A 16,867-nucleotide genomic window follows, 5' to 3' on the forward strand; every position below is an offset into this window, starting at 1 on the left:
GATGTTCAAGCTTGAAGTTTGATTAGGGCATAACTGAAAATGAATTTTTGGAGTTATCATCCTTCTTTCTAGCAGAAGGTTGTCTACATCTACCGAGAAACAACATACACCTTGGTCCTGCCTTGAGGGCGGGGGGCTGGACTCGATGACCTCTTGAGGTCCCTTCCAGTCCTATGATTCTATGATTCTACCCATGTTATACACAGCTCTAGCTTGAGGTGTTAGCCACTATATTTTTTAATAAGTGTTAAATTTCATCAAACATATTCAACAATTTTTGGGAAAAAAGTTGTAAGAAAAAAAATCAATATCTATGTTTATTTGTATGCTCTGGGCCAGATTATGCTCTGTGTTATTCTGGTATAACTTAGCCTGTGTGATGAAGGTAAATGTAGTGACTTTGGATTTACAGCCCTGTAAGAGAAAGCAGAATCTGGCTCAGTATATCTTAGCGTACAGTCAGCTCCCTAGGATGCAAGCACTCTGTTTCAATTGATGTCAGCAGAAGATGGATTTGGGTATTTGAGAACATAACTTTGCTCACAATGACAGCTTAGATGTATAACTGTTTGTCCCTGTGTTGGGTAAAAGAGGGTGTTTTTTCCTCCCACCAGAACACAATGTTTATTATTGAGACAATGCTATACAGACACTTCACTGTCCTGCTAAACATTTACTCAGAATGGGCCTGATCCAATGCTTTTCAAAATCAATGGAAAACTCCATCTGACTTCAGTGAGCATAAAGAGCAGGCCTTGTATAGACTTGGCTTGTAGACTAGCTCTTGAACCTACTGAAGACAATATTTTCCCACTGGCACAGTGCATCAAGGGTTTGGATATTCATACAAGTTTTAGTATATATTGGAGCAAGAAGTCATGAAATTGGTTACTGCTATTGTAAATTTTCCACCTGTGAGGAATTTTTTTCAGAATATTTTCCTATTTATTAAAGTCCATGTTGGAAATGGGGAAGCCTGACTGCATTGGAGATTCTGGACATATAAAACTCGGAAAGCTTATCTGAAATCTTTCTAATCACAGCAGAGTAATTCATTATTATTATTATTATTATTATTATTATTATTACAATGCCTATGGACTAACCAATAATGGAACCTCCTTGTGCTAGGCCCTATATTCTCACAGAGTAGTAAACAGTCCATGCCGTGAAGAGATTACAGTCTATCTAGGAAAGACAGATGCAGGATGGGAGAAAGGAGTATAATATACACAAGTAGAATGAACAATGTGAGTACTGCAAATGTCATGTGGGCTCCATTATTATTTGGGGGGGAGGGTTAATTAGGAGGGTAGAAACAAATGAAAAGAAAAAGACAAATGACGGAAGAGGGGATATGGAAGAGAAGGGAGGTGAGGACAAGGCAAAGGAATAGAAGGTTGGAGGGTAAGTGTGGAATGAACCTGAAGGAAAGAGACTATAATGGATGGGGATGGAGAGCAAACAGCCTTGCCTTCTTTCTGCATGCATTCCCAGCATTTCCCCTCTCTTCTCCCAGATCAATCTGATCCTTCTCTATCACCATTTCTTCCCTTCACCTGACCTCATTCCAAAATGTTCTCTCCCATATTCCAGCAGGCTCCTTGGGCACTCATTTCTGCCTTCCTTCTCCTTTTTCTTCAACTGTCCTCTGACTTTCCAGTAGGCACATGTAGCAGGAAGAGTGGTTTATCAGGCATTCTTTGCCTTATTGAGGCCAGCTAGTGTAATTTTTTTGAGCCTCCCCCACAGGTGTTGAGGTTACCAGAGACAGGGACACCCTAGAATCCAAGTCCTCCCTTTCTGAATCCAAGAGCTTGCAAGATTGAAGACAGTCACCTGCTCAGGAGAATGCTAAATCTGTTGTGGTCTGAGGTGGATTTTAGCAAAGCAGCTAGATTAGTTGGGAGTCAGGAGAGGGAATGGAAATTTATCTGAGTGAGGAACTGAATGGTCCAGGAAAGTGATATTGGATCAGGAAGCATCCTGCCTGAGTCATTAGAGGCCAATTTTTTTGCCATCTGATGACTGATTTGAGGTCTGGGTAAAGAATTGGTGGTCTTAGTCCTGTTTTCAGCAGACAGGTGTCAATATCACAAGAAACATTAGTACTCACTAGAGAATGTAAGATTTAAATGGACACGAAGACTATTGCTTAGTAACACCAGAGAGCATCTTCAGAACAAGGCTGACATTGGTGGGGTCATGTAGGGAAGTATGCACTCTACTAGAAGTCTGTGATGGACTGAGCATATAGGGGTTGTGTCATTTTATCAGCTTTCACTGGAATAAAACTGGGCTATTATAAAGTAGTAAATATGTAAATATCAGTGGCTCAGTCTTGGTTTGTTTTAAAATTTGGGAGTCAGGGAAAACACTGGACTGGGCTGGCATTGGAAATCTATGTCCAAGTCTTGGCTTTCTCACATATCACTTCTCAGACTTTGAGAAAACCTCTCAGTGCCTCAGTTGTTCCTTTGTAAAACTGAGATTGTAATACTTGGGATACTGTGCGAAGAAATTCATTAATGAATGTTCATATATTATGGTGATGGGGGCATAGAAATAAGTAGATAGATATTCTAGTTTGCTGTGAATAGCTGAATTAATGGCACAAGCTGAATTAATGGCACAGTTTGTGGAATCATTTCTGGTAGAAAAGACTCTTGGGGCAATATCTTGCTCTTGGACCCATATTACAGAACTCTTTGGAATACCCTGTATAGCTGGCACATAGGTGAGGCAACAGAGACTCATTCTGTGGACCCATGGGAAGGATTTGGTCCCAGGCTCAATGAGCTGTCAACCATTATGTACCCATAGATATTGTTCATCGAGAAACACTAAATCTTTTTAGTGTTTAATGTCCTTCTCTTTAATGTCAGCTGATCTTATGAGGAGACTTGTTAAACCAGTGCTTTCAATTATGGCATTTTAATTTAATAATAATTCAATTAAAGGTGTGTTTTTATTGAGCATCTACGCTACATTTATAGGTATTATTAGAGAGTAACCAACTTAATAAGAGGGAGTAATTATTTAAATGCTCATTAAAAAAACCAAGTGGCAGAGTGTGAGTAACACTGGCAGAGTGATTGTAGGAACTGGATACATGTCTGTTCCTGAGTGTTACAGTTAATGGTGTCCTTTTTTTTAAAGCTTGCAAATTTCTACTTTTCTTGAACTTCTAAAGCAGCATTAAAATTCCAAACTTTTTATTGCTGCTGTCATAACTTTGTAAAGCACACCAGAAATATAACCTGGAATCTATTGCTAGAAGTAAAGAATGGCACTAGTTGTGCAGACCCAACCTTGTATATACCACAGTCTTAGTGAAGGTCATGGGTGGATGATTAAAAGGATGAGTTTATTCTCTTGTTACAGCTAATGGACTTATTTAGTCCTTCTGAGAAGAAGGTCCATGAGTCAGAGATTGTCTCCAAAGGCAAAACAGAAATCAGTGAATTTTCTCAAGTGCTTCTCTCATTGCGATTGTTGTTTAGTATGTCACAGAATAGCTCAAGGTGTTTAGGGGGAAATTCACCTCTGCTGCCGAAGGCCCAAAGTTGAGCTTATATGGGGAGGCTGCGAATTGATTGCACAGGTAAAGCCTCTGCATCACAAAACACAGTTGTGCATAGGTCACAAAGGCTATGTCTATATTAGGAAACTATTTCAAAATAACTAAATTCATCTTAATAACTCCCAATTTTACAAAATGGAAATAGCATGTCCCCATTATTTGGAAGCCTTGAAATTAGTCCAAGGCAGACTCTGTTAATGTGGATGTGCTACTCGACTTATAGCCCTAGGAAGCACTGCGGAGTAATTAGTTCAAATTACTCTGGTGAGTAGTTATTTCGAAATAACTATTTTGAAATTAGTGTTATTCCCCGAGGAAAACAGGAGTACAGATTTCAAAATATGTAGCCCCTTATTTTTAAATAACAGGCTTGGTAGTGTGGACACTCTGCTTATAAATTTGACCTAAGGGTGGTTATTTTGGAATAATGCTCTAGTTAAGACCAGGGCAAACAGGCCTGCAGAGGGCTAGTCGGGGGCTTCCATGGTATGCATTAGAGCAGCTGACCCACAAAATATAAATGTTCTAACACTAACCTGGACGTTAAGCAAAAGTTTGGATGGGTAGAATTTACTCCACCTACGTCTTTGCTAGGAATCCAACATAAAACCAGAATTTTATGGATAGGCAAGGGGAGGAATTTAGATTTGTTTTGCACCATTTATGAACAAGAAAAAAAAATCATGTTATCATTTTGACATTTTGAATGAAACATAATCAGTCACATAGCAAGAGAGAGAGCAAAAGTTAATATTTCTGGCAAAGATTACCTTTAGCTATAGAAACAACAGAAGTGTTCAATAAACTCATGGTCTATAATTACCAACTCACAGGAAGGGATATCTGAAACTAGAGAGCACTTTAATTTAACAGAGAAAGGTATAAGACGGTCTAGTGGCTGGAAATTGAACCCAGCAAAGTTCAAACTGGAAATAAGACACAAAATTTAAATGTGATGATAATGAACATTTGGAATAGTCTACCAAAGGATTTTGTAGATTCTCTATCGCTTGGAGTCTTTAAATAAACCTTACTGTCTTTCTAAAAGATGTGATCTAGTTTAACCATAAAGTGTTGGAGTAGGTGACCAAAGCACTAAGCTCTCTGACTTGCTTTATACATGAGGTCAGGTTGGCGGATCATGGCCAGTTCCCTTTGACCTTAAAATCTGTATGTCTGTGCACCTATAAACATATGCCCGAGGTCTAAACTCATGTTACTTTAGTATTTGTTTACATATAAAATAATCTGTAGATGCCCATTTTATGCTCTGGGTTCTCATTCTACCATATAAATTACAGTGTGGAAGACTGGTCATCTTATCATAAATAAATACCCACCAATTAATAAGGATAATAAAATAAACTCAAACCCTCTGTTTCGCCCCCAAAAGCCACTGAAATCAGAAATTTTGTCTGCTTGAATATGAGAGCGTCATGCCATTATTTTTGAAATATGTTCACTTATGCCCCATTTAATACAGTACTTAGCATATGCTTAACTTTAAGCATACGAGTAATTCCATCCCTGTTCAACAAAGCAGTTAAGCACTGAATGTGGCTTAAAACAAAGCACGTGCTTAAGAAATAGAGTGCATAGCATAGCCACTGTTGCCATTTGTTATCAAGTGGTTATTTAACTTCAGTGAAATGGGCCAGGGACTATGCCATATATCAAAAGTAGCATTACAACAAAGAGTTTTACAGTGTAGGTGCACTGCATTATTAAATATAAGGATCATTTTTTAGAAATACATGACTGTTCCTGGGCATGTTTAAAATATTTAGCAAGTTTTAGACTATAAAAATGTTCCGAGTGGATCTTCAAAGACTTTTTGACATTGTTCTGTACTTAAAAGTGAGCATCTACACTGCTTAGGGCAACTTCTAGGCAAGATAACCATGAAGTGATAATATGGAAATGAACATTTTATTTTATTTTTTATTTTTTTTAAAGAAGGCATCTAGGGAGAGCCTTTGAGGGTTGTGAACACATTAAAAAAAAAAGAAAAAAAAAAGCTGTGAGAGACACAGTAGCCAGGTAGCCTGCAGCCAGGTTTGCCATTGTGTAGGGGTCTCCCGAACTGAATGGTTTAGGGGCATAAAAGCCAAACAAACAAACCAAAAAAAGAATCCCATTTCTCTTATGACAGATATCTTATAAATCTTGTCTCAGCAATAAACACTAATTTGCTGTGCTTGAAAGAAAACTAAAAAGAAGTTGGGGAGAAAGAACTTTCTTCACTTGAATTTCACAGTGGTGAAGTTTTGGAGAACAAAACAGAACATCTGAGCTTCATATAACATGTAGTAGCAAGCTCTTAGCCAGCTGCCATTTTGAGGCTAATTTTTTTAATCAGCCATTTCAGTTTTAGATTAGCCTTGATCCTCAGCCTGCCCAGGAATTCTTTTTCTTACATGTGTGCCTTTTCTGAAGCGAACTTTTTTTTTTAATCTACAGCTGTTTTTTTGTTTTGTTTTTGTTTAGCTTTTGTCAGTTTTTTTTACTAGATGAACAAGCTTCTAAGAACACACGCTCACTCACACACACGCGTGTGCACACATACACAAAATTAAAAACAGAATAAAATCTAATGCCTAGTGTGACTTTTAAAACTGAAATAATTGAAAAGTGGTGGGTTAGAAATTGAATAATTAGCATGGATAAAATGGAGGTGAAGGGTGCAGAACACTCAGCATTTGAAGATAGATGACCTTGTAAAATGCTGTACTTCGTGTGTTATTGGATCACACTTGAGAAGGGGCTTTATTAAAATCCATTCTAGGGTGAGCTGAGGTAAAACATATTGTTAAAAAAAAGCTTTTGACAGAATATGTTATATACTTCAGTGTGCTTCAGTGATTTCTGTCACTTTTTATACTACACATGTTGCTGTGCAAGAAAAGTTAAAAGTCTAGACATTTTCATCATATTTCTGTAAGAAACAGAAATGTAAATAGTTGGAGTAATAATGGGAGCATTTAGTGTTCGACTTCACAGTTGATGTAAAACCCCATAACTGCCTCATCACTAAGTAGATTTTAAAGGATACTGTATCTGCTTCATTTGGTGTGTACATGCAGCTCTTATTAATGTCAATAGAAGTTATGTATGCGTGTTAAAAGGAAAATATAACCCCAGCACTTTTATTTACATAGCTATTGTTGGATTAATCTAAAAAATTTAGCATATTACTATAACTATGTTTGGCATATTACTCTTTGTTATCTCCCCTCAGAGCACAAAATAAGAACTGGTAGGTAAAGAACATGTCAATCAAACAAAAGTGCATACTGTATTCCATTACAGGTTTGGTTTTTGTAAAGGGTCTGATTCTACTACCTTGACTCACGTGAACAGACTACAGTATTAAAATCAGCAGCAGTGCTTGTGGAGTAAGGAACAACTCCCCCCAAAATATTCTATTAACTATGTAGATAAAAATAGATTTATTCATGTGAGTCAAGGTGGTAGAATCAGGTGTAATTTTCTCTGTTCTCCCTCAAATGCTGTGATGATATGGCTAGATAGATAAATTGGTTAATCGATATCCACCATCTTCCGTCTAAGGTTTTCTCATCAGTAGCCATTTTTGGAAGATTAAAACTGTGGAATATTATCCATGACAGATATTCTGGTTAAGAATAACTTGATGGCAGTTATTCATGATGTATTCTGGCTTAAGTTTTCTTGGTTCTTATAGGCATGTCTGCACTGTAACACCTGTAGCTAGCCCATGTCAGTTAAATAAGGCTCACTGGGCTTGGGTCTGCAGGGCTATAAAAGTGTAGACTTTCAGGCTTGGACTGGTGCTCAGACTCTGGAAACCCCTTGTCTATTCTACAATTTATAATGTCTGCGCTACAATTTATAGCCTCAAAGCCAGAGTCAGCTGACACAAGCCATCCATGGATGCTTTATTGCAGTGTAGATATCCTGTGAGTTGCTTAACTTTAAAAAGGCACTTTTGACAGTACAGTTGACTTGCCTGTAAACATGTTTGTTTTCAAGCATAATGACTGAGCCACAGGTTTTTGCATAACTTAATACCTGTGACTGAATTTCAGTTCAGTTCATTATGCACAGGGCAAGACAGGAAGTTCAGAACTGGTTTTGATCTGCAAAAAGTTTAACACATTTGGTTTCTGGACTCTAGTGTAGGCCCATCACTGCTCAGAATAGATAAAGTCATAGAAAGAAATCCAAGAATTCAATTTTAGCTTTTCCTTAAAAGGGAGCTACTTTCAAAGAGATGTTGCTAAAAAATGTCCTGCAGAATGATTTTCAAGCTGACGTGTGTTTATGCATTTGTCGGAGTGAGACTGCTGTAGGAGTACTAAAAGGAAAATGACCATGTTTTTGAAGATAGTGAAAAGTTTATATTGTGTCCAGGTTTATATTTGTGCTAGTAAAATTATGATTGTAGTACAGACTTGTCCACACCTGTCTTTTTTGTAGAGATGAATCAGGGTTAAAGAATGCTTCCTACCTTTATACAGTTGTTCAAAGGAGGCTAGAAAGGCAAATAGCCATGTTTTTGGCTCTGGTTACCAGAGGACAGGCTCAGGCTCAGAAATTCTTGGGATCCAGTTCAAGCACTGCCCGACATTTGTTACTGTTAATTGCAACAGTGCTGTCAGCTTTGATTGCCGGATATTTCACTTGAGCAGCTTCTTGGTGTTTTGGCAAAGAAAATGTTGAAGTGGTTTATACAGTGATACGTTTTCCAAGCTCCTGTTGACATTAATGGGACTTGTGCAGATAAATACCCACATACTGCTTTAAAAAGTTAGGGGGCAGCATGACTAAAGCATGTATATATTAAATACATCAAATATCTGGAGTGACTGTGTTGAGTGAAGTGTATACAAATAGAACATTAAAAGATTGGACATGATAACAAAGCCTATTCAGGTGCCATAAACCAGAACTACCTACCATTCAACATTTTCTTTTGACTTTTTAAATAGCATTAAATCCCTCCAAAAAGTATTTTTACAGGGAATAAATGTGTGCAGCACATTTCATCCTTATATGCCAAACAAGTATGTGTAATGTATGTCACATATATATACACAATGAATAAGCATGTTAGATGAGTAAATATGCTTATATCAATCAGTACATTGCAATTAAATCCCTCTTTCAGAAATTCCAAGGGCTAAATCTGTTAACAAAATAAAGTACATGCCAGTGGTATTTATATATTCTCCACTGTATTGTTTTTGAGTGTTTTCTCTGTTTTTCTTTTTTAGGTAAAGATGAGCCTTCAAGCTATATTTGCACAACATGCAAGCAGCCTTTTAATAGCGCTTGGTTCTTGCTTCAGCATGCCCAGAACACCCATGGATTCCGCATCTACCTGGAAACCAGCCCTTCAAACAGTTCCCTTACTCCACGCATCACCATCCCTCCTCCTCTGGGACCAGAGACTGTTGCACAGTCCCCGCTGATGAATTTCCTTGGAGACAACAACCCTTTTAGTCTTTTGCGGATGACAGGCCCCATCCTACGTGATCACCCTGGCTTTGGTGAGGGTCGGCTCCCCAACACACCTCCACTGTTCAGCCCCCCTCCTCGCCATCATCTGGATCCACATCGCCTTAGTGCCGAAGAAATGGGGTTAGTTGCCCAGCATCCCAGTGCCTTTGACAGAGTTATGCGTTTAAACCCCATGGCAATTGAGTCTCCAGCGATGGATTTCTCCAGAAGGCTTCGAGAACTGGCAGGAAACAATTCCACCCCTCCTCCAGTCTCACCGAATCGTACCAACCCTATGCATCGCTTATTGAATCCTTTCCAGCCAAGTCCTAAATCACCTTTTTTGAGCACCCCACCATTGCCACCAATGCCCCCAAGCAGCACTACGCCTCCGCAGCCTCAGGCTAAGAGTAAGTCCTGTGAATTCTGTGGGAAAACATTCAAGTTCCAGAGTAATCTTATTGTGCACCGACGCAGTCATACAGGAGAAAAGCCCTACAAATGTCAACTCTGTGATCATGCTTGCTCCCAGGCCAGCAAGCTAAAACGTCATATGAAAACACATATGCACAAAGCAGGCTCCATGACAGGCAGGTCAGATGATGGACTCTCCACCACAAGTTCTCCTGAGCCAGGCACAAGTGAGCTCACTGGAGAGGGACTAAAATCCAGTGAGACGGATTTCAGGAATGAGAGTGATCCCTCCCTGGGCCATGACAATGAAGAAGAGGAAGAAGAAGAGGAGGAGGAAGAGGAGCTTGAAAATGAGAGTAGGCCAGAGTCAAGCTTCAGCATGGACTCAGAGCTCAGTCGGAACCGAGAGAATGGTTCTAAATCGCTACCAGATGAAAAATCCCTTGTCCTTGGGAAAGTTATAGAGAATGTAAGTCTTGGTGCCATCCAGCAATATAATGACATGTTAGCTGAAAAACAGAAAAGGAGTAGCTTCATGAAAAGGTCCTCTGATCAACGAGACCTGTGTCCTCGAGACCTCTGTCAGAGAGACACAGGTGATGAAGACTCGGTGGCAGGAGAACTTGACCGCACTGAGGAAGGGACAGTCAATGGAAGAAACTTTGGCCCAGGTGAACCTTTCCCAGGCTTGTTCCCTCGCAAGCCAACACCTATTACGAGTCCCAGTTTAAACAACTCTTCTAAGAGAATAAAAATAGAGAAAGATTTGGACTTACCACCAGCAACAATAATACCTTCTGAAAATGTTTACTCTCAGTGGCTGGTAGGGTATGCAGCATCAAGGCACTTCATGAAGGATCCATTTCTAGGATTCACAGACTCCCGACAATCCCCCTTTGCAACATCTTCTGAGCATTCTTCAGAGAATGGAAGCCTGCGTTTCTCCACTCCACCAGGTGACATGTTAGATGGGGGTCTCTCAGGGCGCAGTGGGACAGCGAGCGGAGGCAGCACTCCCCACATTAGTGGACCTGGTCCCGGTCGACCCAGTTCAAAGGAAGGACGAAGGAGTGATACATGCGAGTACTGTGGCAAGGTCTTTAAGAACTGCAGTAACTTAACGGTGCACCGCCGGAGCCACACTGGGGAGCGGCCTTACAAATGCGAGCTCTGCAACTATGCATGTGCCCAGAGCAGTAAGCTGACACGTCATATGAAAACGCATGGCCAGATAGGAAAGGAGGTCTACCGTTGCGACATTTGCCAGATGCCCTTCAGTGTTTATAGCACCCTGGAGAAACACATGAAAAAGTGGCATGGAGAACATTTGCTGACAAATGACGTCAAAATTGAGCAGGCAGAAAGAAGCTAAGACCCCCACTGGGTTAAATCAGGGGTCTAGGTAACATTTAATTTGTACAGTTTAACTATTGCCAACTGAGAAAATCTGACCTAACTTGCCTCCGTAAACATAACTTAGCATAACTATAGTAGGTGCCAGACCGTGGCACTTAAATATAACCTGTGTCTACAAAGTTCTATTAAACCTGAGGGTTGATTAAGGCAGTAAAATTGTGGAGCCTTTTAACTGTGCAATAATTTCTGTATTTATTGGGTTTTTGTAATTTTTTGGCATGTGCAGGTACTTTTTTTTATTCTTTCTGTTCAAATTTCTTTTAAAATTTTGTTGGGTATCCCTTTTTGATTTTACCCAGTGGTAGCCTGAGATTACTTGCATTGTAGGGGGAGAAGCATATCTTTGTAAATTATAATTTTGGGGCCACTGCTTTGTTGAAATTTAAGCTAAGCATGTGTAATTTCTTGTGAAGAAGCCAACATTTTAACTGAATTTCTTCTTCTTCTTCTTCTTCTTCTTCTTCTTCTTCTTCTTCTTCTTCTTCTTCTTCTTCAAATAACCTTGGAGATTAGGGAAAATAAAATTGTACAGCGGATAACAATCTTTAAAATTAGCACTTTCTTTTGGAATTGGATCTGATATGTAGCACTGACAATGTCGCTAAAGATAGAGGCCTTTTCTATGTAGACTTCAACATTAAAGTTCTGTCAACTAAAAAGACATGAGTGCAGGTGTTTTTTGAAGGCAGCTACATTAAACAAAGCAATAGCATTCCTAATTGTGGATTATTATCAGATAGTTTATTTGGGTTGTTAATGATATGTACTGAGATGCCGCCATTTTGTCACTTGTTTCAGGTTCAAAAGTAATTAAGATAACTGAAAAAAATCCTCACAGCTGTAATGAAAACTCGTTTAAGATATTGTAGTATCCTTTTCCACCCTTTATTGAACAAAATGCCATACTTTTTGTTTCCACACATACATAAATCTGAGTTTAGATATAAAAACCCCTTACTTAGCTCAGTCATATACTGCAGCTAGAATAGCTGTAGTTAAAGCAATTCCAATGAGGGCTGATTGGTAGTTTCTCAATCTAATAGAATAGAATTTATAAAGTTTTTGGATGGCAAGTAAAAATATCAGGATTATCTCATATAATGCACAACGATGTTATTGTAAGGAAGGATTAAAATATAGAAACTAGTCATAATACCTGTATTGGTCTGATGCTGTATTGGTCTGATGCTTAAGTCAATAAAGCCTGGTCTAGGCTATAGTGGAAGGTTGAAATAAGATACGCAACTCCCGCTATATTAATTACGTAGCTGGAGTTGACATATCTTAAATTGCGTTTCCATGCCATCCACACAATGGGAGACCGAAAGGAGCAAATGCTCCTGTCAGCTTCCCTTGCTCCTTACAAAAGGAGGAGTACTGGATGCCAGCTGGAGCTGTCCTCAGTGGTCGATTTATGGGTTCATACTTGACCTACTAAATCGAATGCCAGAAGATCGACCTCTAGAGTGTCGATCTTCCACGTAGTGTAGACGTGGCCTGAGAGTTTTCTTATTGACTTAATTAGGAGCAGGGTCAGGCCCTGTATGAGCAAAGCATTATAGGAAAAAATGCAGCTGCTCTATTTTCCAATTGTTTTATTTTTTTAGCATATTAGAACTGATTAATAATAACAAAGAGTGGACAATTAAGGTTAGACATTTTAATTATGTTGACCCGCACTTTAAAACCTTTGTTTGTGTTTAAAAGAAAATGGCTTCTGAACAAGAAATTATAGCATATTCTTCTCCATGGCCCTACGGTGGGTTAAACTGTAAGGGAACAGCTGAGATTAAGTGTCAGTGTTGCAAAGCATGGCATTCACAATACTGGCACTATAAAGAAAAATAAAATAAAAATAATTTATTGGACAGTTTTTCTACTGCCATTCAATTTGACGTGAGTGCCTTGAAAACTGATCTTCCTATCTGAGTCTCTTGAGACAAATGCAAAACATTTTTGTGAAATGAAAAGACTTTTAAAAAAAGTAAAACAAGAAAAGTACATTCTTTAAGGGGGAAAAAAAAAGAGCCACATTTACTTAAAAAATTACTGGTTGAAGATAGTGGACATGAAAATGCCATAAGACCCAATCCAATGAAGATGCATACCCAGCACAACTTCGGACATCCATTAGCTGAATTATTCTCAGCCCTTTTTTTTTCAGGACAACGCTGCTTAGGAAATGGAATGGAAATGATTTACTGCTGAATTAAAACTCATATGACACAAATTACAAGTTATCATTGAATGAGAAAAAACAATTCAGGAACAATGGCTAATTTTTTTTAAAAGTTAAATTTAGTGCACTCTGTCTTAAAATACGTTTACAGTATTGAATACATACAAGGGTAAAAAAATTGTGTGTATGTGTGTTTGAGCAATCTTTTTTTTTTCAAAGTTTGCTTAATAGGTTATTAAAAATGCCATGATGGCCATGTGTATATTGTTTTCTTTTGGTGACGGGGTTTTAGTATATATTATATATATTAAAATTTCTTGATTACTGTAAAAGTGGACCAGTATTTGTAATAATGGAGAATGCCTGGGCATTTTACAAAACCAGAAAGAAAAAACAAAAAAACAAAAAACAACAAAAAAAATTTTTTTCTTTTTTCCTTGAAAATGTTGCAGTAAAATTTAAATGGTGGGTCTATAAATTTGTTCTTGTCACTGTAACTGTAAAGTCTTGAGTTTTAGTAAATTTTTTTCTGCCTTGGGTGTTGAATTTTTATTTCAAAAAATGTATAGAAACTTGTATTTGGGGATTAAAAGGTGATTGCTACACCATGTAGAAAAAGTATGTAGAAAAAAGTGCTTAATATTGTTATTGCTTTGCAGAAAAAAAATCACGTTTCTGACCTATACCTATTTTTCTCTTCCCCCTCTCCCCCTTCTGGAATGGATATTGATATTGGTTGATTCATATGATGTAGGCACTCGCTGTATTTTTACTGAAGCTTGTAATTTTTTAACTGTACGCTTGTCCTTTTAAAGGGATTTAATGTACCTTTTTGTTAGTGAATTTGGAAATAAAAATAAAAACAAACAAACAGGCTGCCAATAATATATTTTTTTAATTTGGCAGGATAAAATATTGCAAAAAAATTTGTATGTTAAGTCCTTATTGTACAGGAAAAAAGGGGGGTGTTGTTAGACAACCTTTAAGTAAAAGAAACAAAACAAAATTACTTTTTTCATTTTCTTTTCTTTTGTTCACAAATAATTTTTAGTTATATATATCTTTTTTGTCAGAAATGGCCTACAAAAAAAAAAGTGCTGTTCCCACAGGGCTCTAATGTCTTCAAAGTTGCCTGGACCCCTTGCATCAAGGTTTTACCAGGTATGGGTGAACCAAGCTGGATGGTTATTGCCTATTCATGTTAAGGGAAGTTCAGTTTTTGTAAAGATGTTTGAAGTAACATTCCACAGATTCCCCTTCTAGAGAGAGAGAGGAGATTTTCCCTCCCCTTTGCAAATGATAAGCTGTTTATAGCATCTTCTACCACCACCACCTCCCACTCACTCACCTAACTCCCACCCTCCAGAATAAAGTAAGTTTACTCTTTAAATGAGAGAGCTGTTGCTTCTGCTTTGACACAGGTAAACTGACCTGCTGTTGGTACAATTGTAATTTGGATTGAAGTAAAATTGGTCCAGGCACAGCCCTCATTTTCCCCTGTCAGAACAGGACCTATTCCATGTACAGGTCTTGCCAGTCCATGTTATTATCTGCTTTGCTGCTGTATTCCTAATTGTACATTCCATGAATTTCTGAATGTTTGAGGGACTGGGATGAAATTCTGTGCCTCTTTTCTATTTTCTCTCTCTTTTATTTGGCCAGGATGGGGACAAGTAGCAGAAGCGGTGATGGCATTCTATTGATTATTTTACGGTGGGAGAAAAGGAGGAAATCGCATTGTTTCAGAAAAAGGTGGTAAAAAAAATACCATGCCAATTCTTCCTTCACTTTTGTCTGTGCAATGCAGTTGAAGACAGTGGAGTGGCATGGTTGTAACAGAGAGGAGAATTTGACCTAGCTAAGTTGCAGATGCTGCCTTTTTGCTTGACTACACCCAGGCCTACCGACAGGGAAACGGGGGTGGGACAGAGAGAGGCAAGGAAAGGGCACAGTTGCTGGGGGGCCAGGTGATTCAAAAAAGCCTGGGACTCTCAGCCACCACCACTGCTACCATAGGAGTGGTGGTACCGGAGCCCCAAGGTCTTTAAATCACTGCTGGAGCACCATGCAGTGTGCTCCAGATGTCTATGAGGGCTGCTTGGGAGAAGGAGGAGAGGTGATGTGGCATACTTCAAGCAAGCAGCATGCCCCCAGCCCTGCCCCTTCAGGGAACAAGGAACTGCCCCCACACCTTGCTCAGGGGCCTGGCAAGCCTGTCAGCACACCAGACTGCACCCTACCTTAAGATTTATCCATTGGGTGAAGTTTATATTTCAGTTACATTGGTGTAAATCAGGATACATTTGTAAGATGCACTCCTGATTTACAGCAGTGTAACGGAGAGCAGAATCTGCTCTCTTAAAGGCATATTCCACTTTATGGCAACAGCTCTTATCTTTGTTACACTGGTGTACATCTTCGGTCACTTCATGGAATTCACTGGAGTACCCCTGAATATACCAGTCTAATGAAAATCAGCATTGAATCCTAGGTTTCCAAAGTAAGACAAATTCCTTGAAAGAAAGAAAAAAATCAACTTTCATTTTAATGCAAATAGTTTGGGAGCACAACCAGTCCCATTGTTTCTTACTAGCTAAGGTAGTTACACCAGCAGTTGTTTAATTGCGTGACTTAAATCATTCACAAACCAACAGTGAGTCACCCAAAAAGCACAAGGAATATGTTTCTACAGAATGTAGTGACAATGGAGACCCTCTTCTTCCTGTTTAGGAGAATCATACTTTACTAGGCCATAAGCACAATATTACACAGACATGCTGTAGCTATTATGCTGCCAGAATTATATTCACAATTCAGTTGAACTTTTTTAAGTTGAAATTTATTACCACTGTCCACTTCTGTTTCTATTGAAGTCAAGAACAAAACTTTAGTTGACTTCCATGGGAACAGGACTGGGACCCATTATCTTATTTTTGGGAAGGAAAATATCTATATTTTAAAAAGGGGCTCAAAATCAGCATTTCATCCCAGTCCTGAGTACTAGACAGTCCAAGGTTTTGTTTATCACAGGCAAACTCATTTTTATGGTGCTCTTTGTATCTTAGAACTGCAAAGCAAAGTAATGTTGATTTAAGTTGTTTGCATTTGTATCGGCAAGGCAAAATATTTTTATTACCTTTTTCTATTACTTATTGTATGAGCTTTTGTTGTTTACTTGGAGGTTTTGTCTTTTACTACAAGTTTGGAACTATTTATTATTGCTTGGTATTTGTGCTCTGTTTAAAAAACAAGGGCACTTTTTTTTATTATGGATAAAATGTTGAGATGGCTGGAGGTCATTTCAATATGGCTTAGTGAAATATTTATTGTTCCTTTTATTCTCTGTACAAGATTTTTGGCCTCTTTTTTCCCTTATTGTCACAACGTTGAGTTCAGCATGTGTCTACCATTTCATTTGTACGCTCGTTCAAAACAACGTTTGTTCCAGTTTCAAGTTATAAAAATAAATTGGACATTTGACTTGATCTCCAAATCTTGTCTTTCCTGTTTATTTTAAATTTGTGAGGACCTAAAAAACTGAGGATCATTATGGTTCATTAGACATATGGAATATCTTTGAATCAGTACAGTTATTTACTCAGAAAAGCATCTCTATTCAGGAAGGGTGCTTTAGCACTTGTTTAACTTTAAGCATGTGCTTAAATCCCACTAAAGCCAATGAGACTTAGATGAATACTTAAAGTTAAAAATGTCCTTAAAGGCTTTTCTGAATTGGAGCCTTAAGCAATGCAAGCTGGAGCAATGTTTTAAACACTTAAAATGTCGCAGAACAA

General features: G+C 38.4%; 1 protein-coding gene across 7 annotated transcripts in view; it reads left to right on the plus strand.

Moving 5' to 3' along the window:
* The window catches only part of BCL11B (BCL11 transcription factor B), a 111,996-nt gene extending 95,438 nt beyond the window's left edge, over nucleotides 1-16,558 (plus strand). For all 7 annotated transcript variants that reach the window (XM_075926606.2, XM_075926605.2, XM_014573921.4 and 4 more), the window contains one exon: nucleotides 8,839-16,558. In XM_075926606.2, coding sequence (XP_075782721.1) covers nucleotides 8,839-10,850 — 2,012 coding nt within the window. In that variant the 3' untranslated portion in view covers nucleotides 10,851-16,558. The remainder of the gene's footprint in view (nucleotides 1-8,838) is intronic.
* The last annotated feature ends 309 nt before the right edge of the window (nucleotides 16,559-16,867 follow it).

Source organism: Pelodiscus sinensis, chromosome 5, assembly GCF_052426305.1.
Source record: "Pelodiscus sinensis isolate ZL-2025 chromosome 5, ASM5242630v1, whole genome shotgun sequence".
NCBI classification, from domain to species: domain Eukaryota; kingdom Metazoa; phylum Chordata; order Testudines; family Trionychidae; genus Pelodiscus; species Pelodiscus sinensis.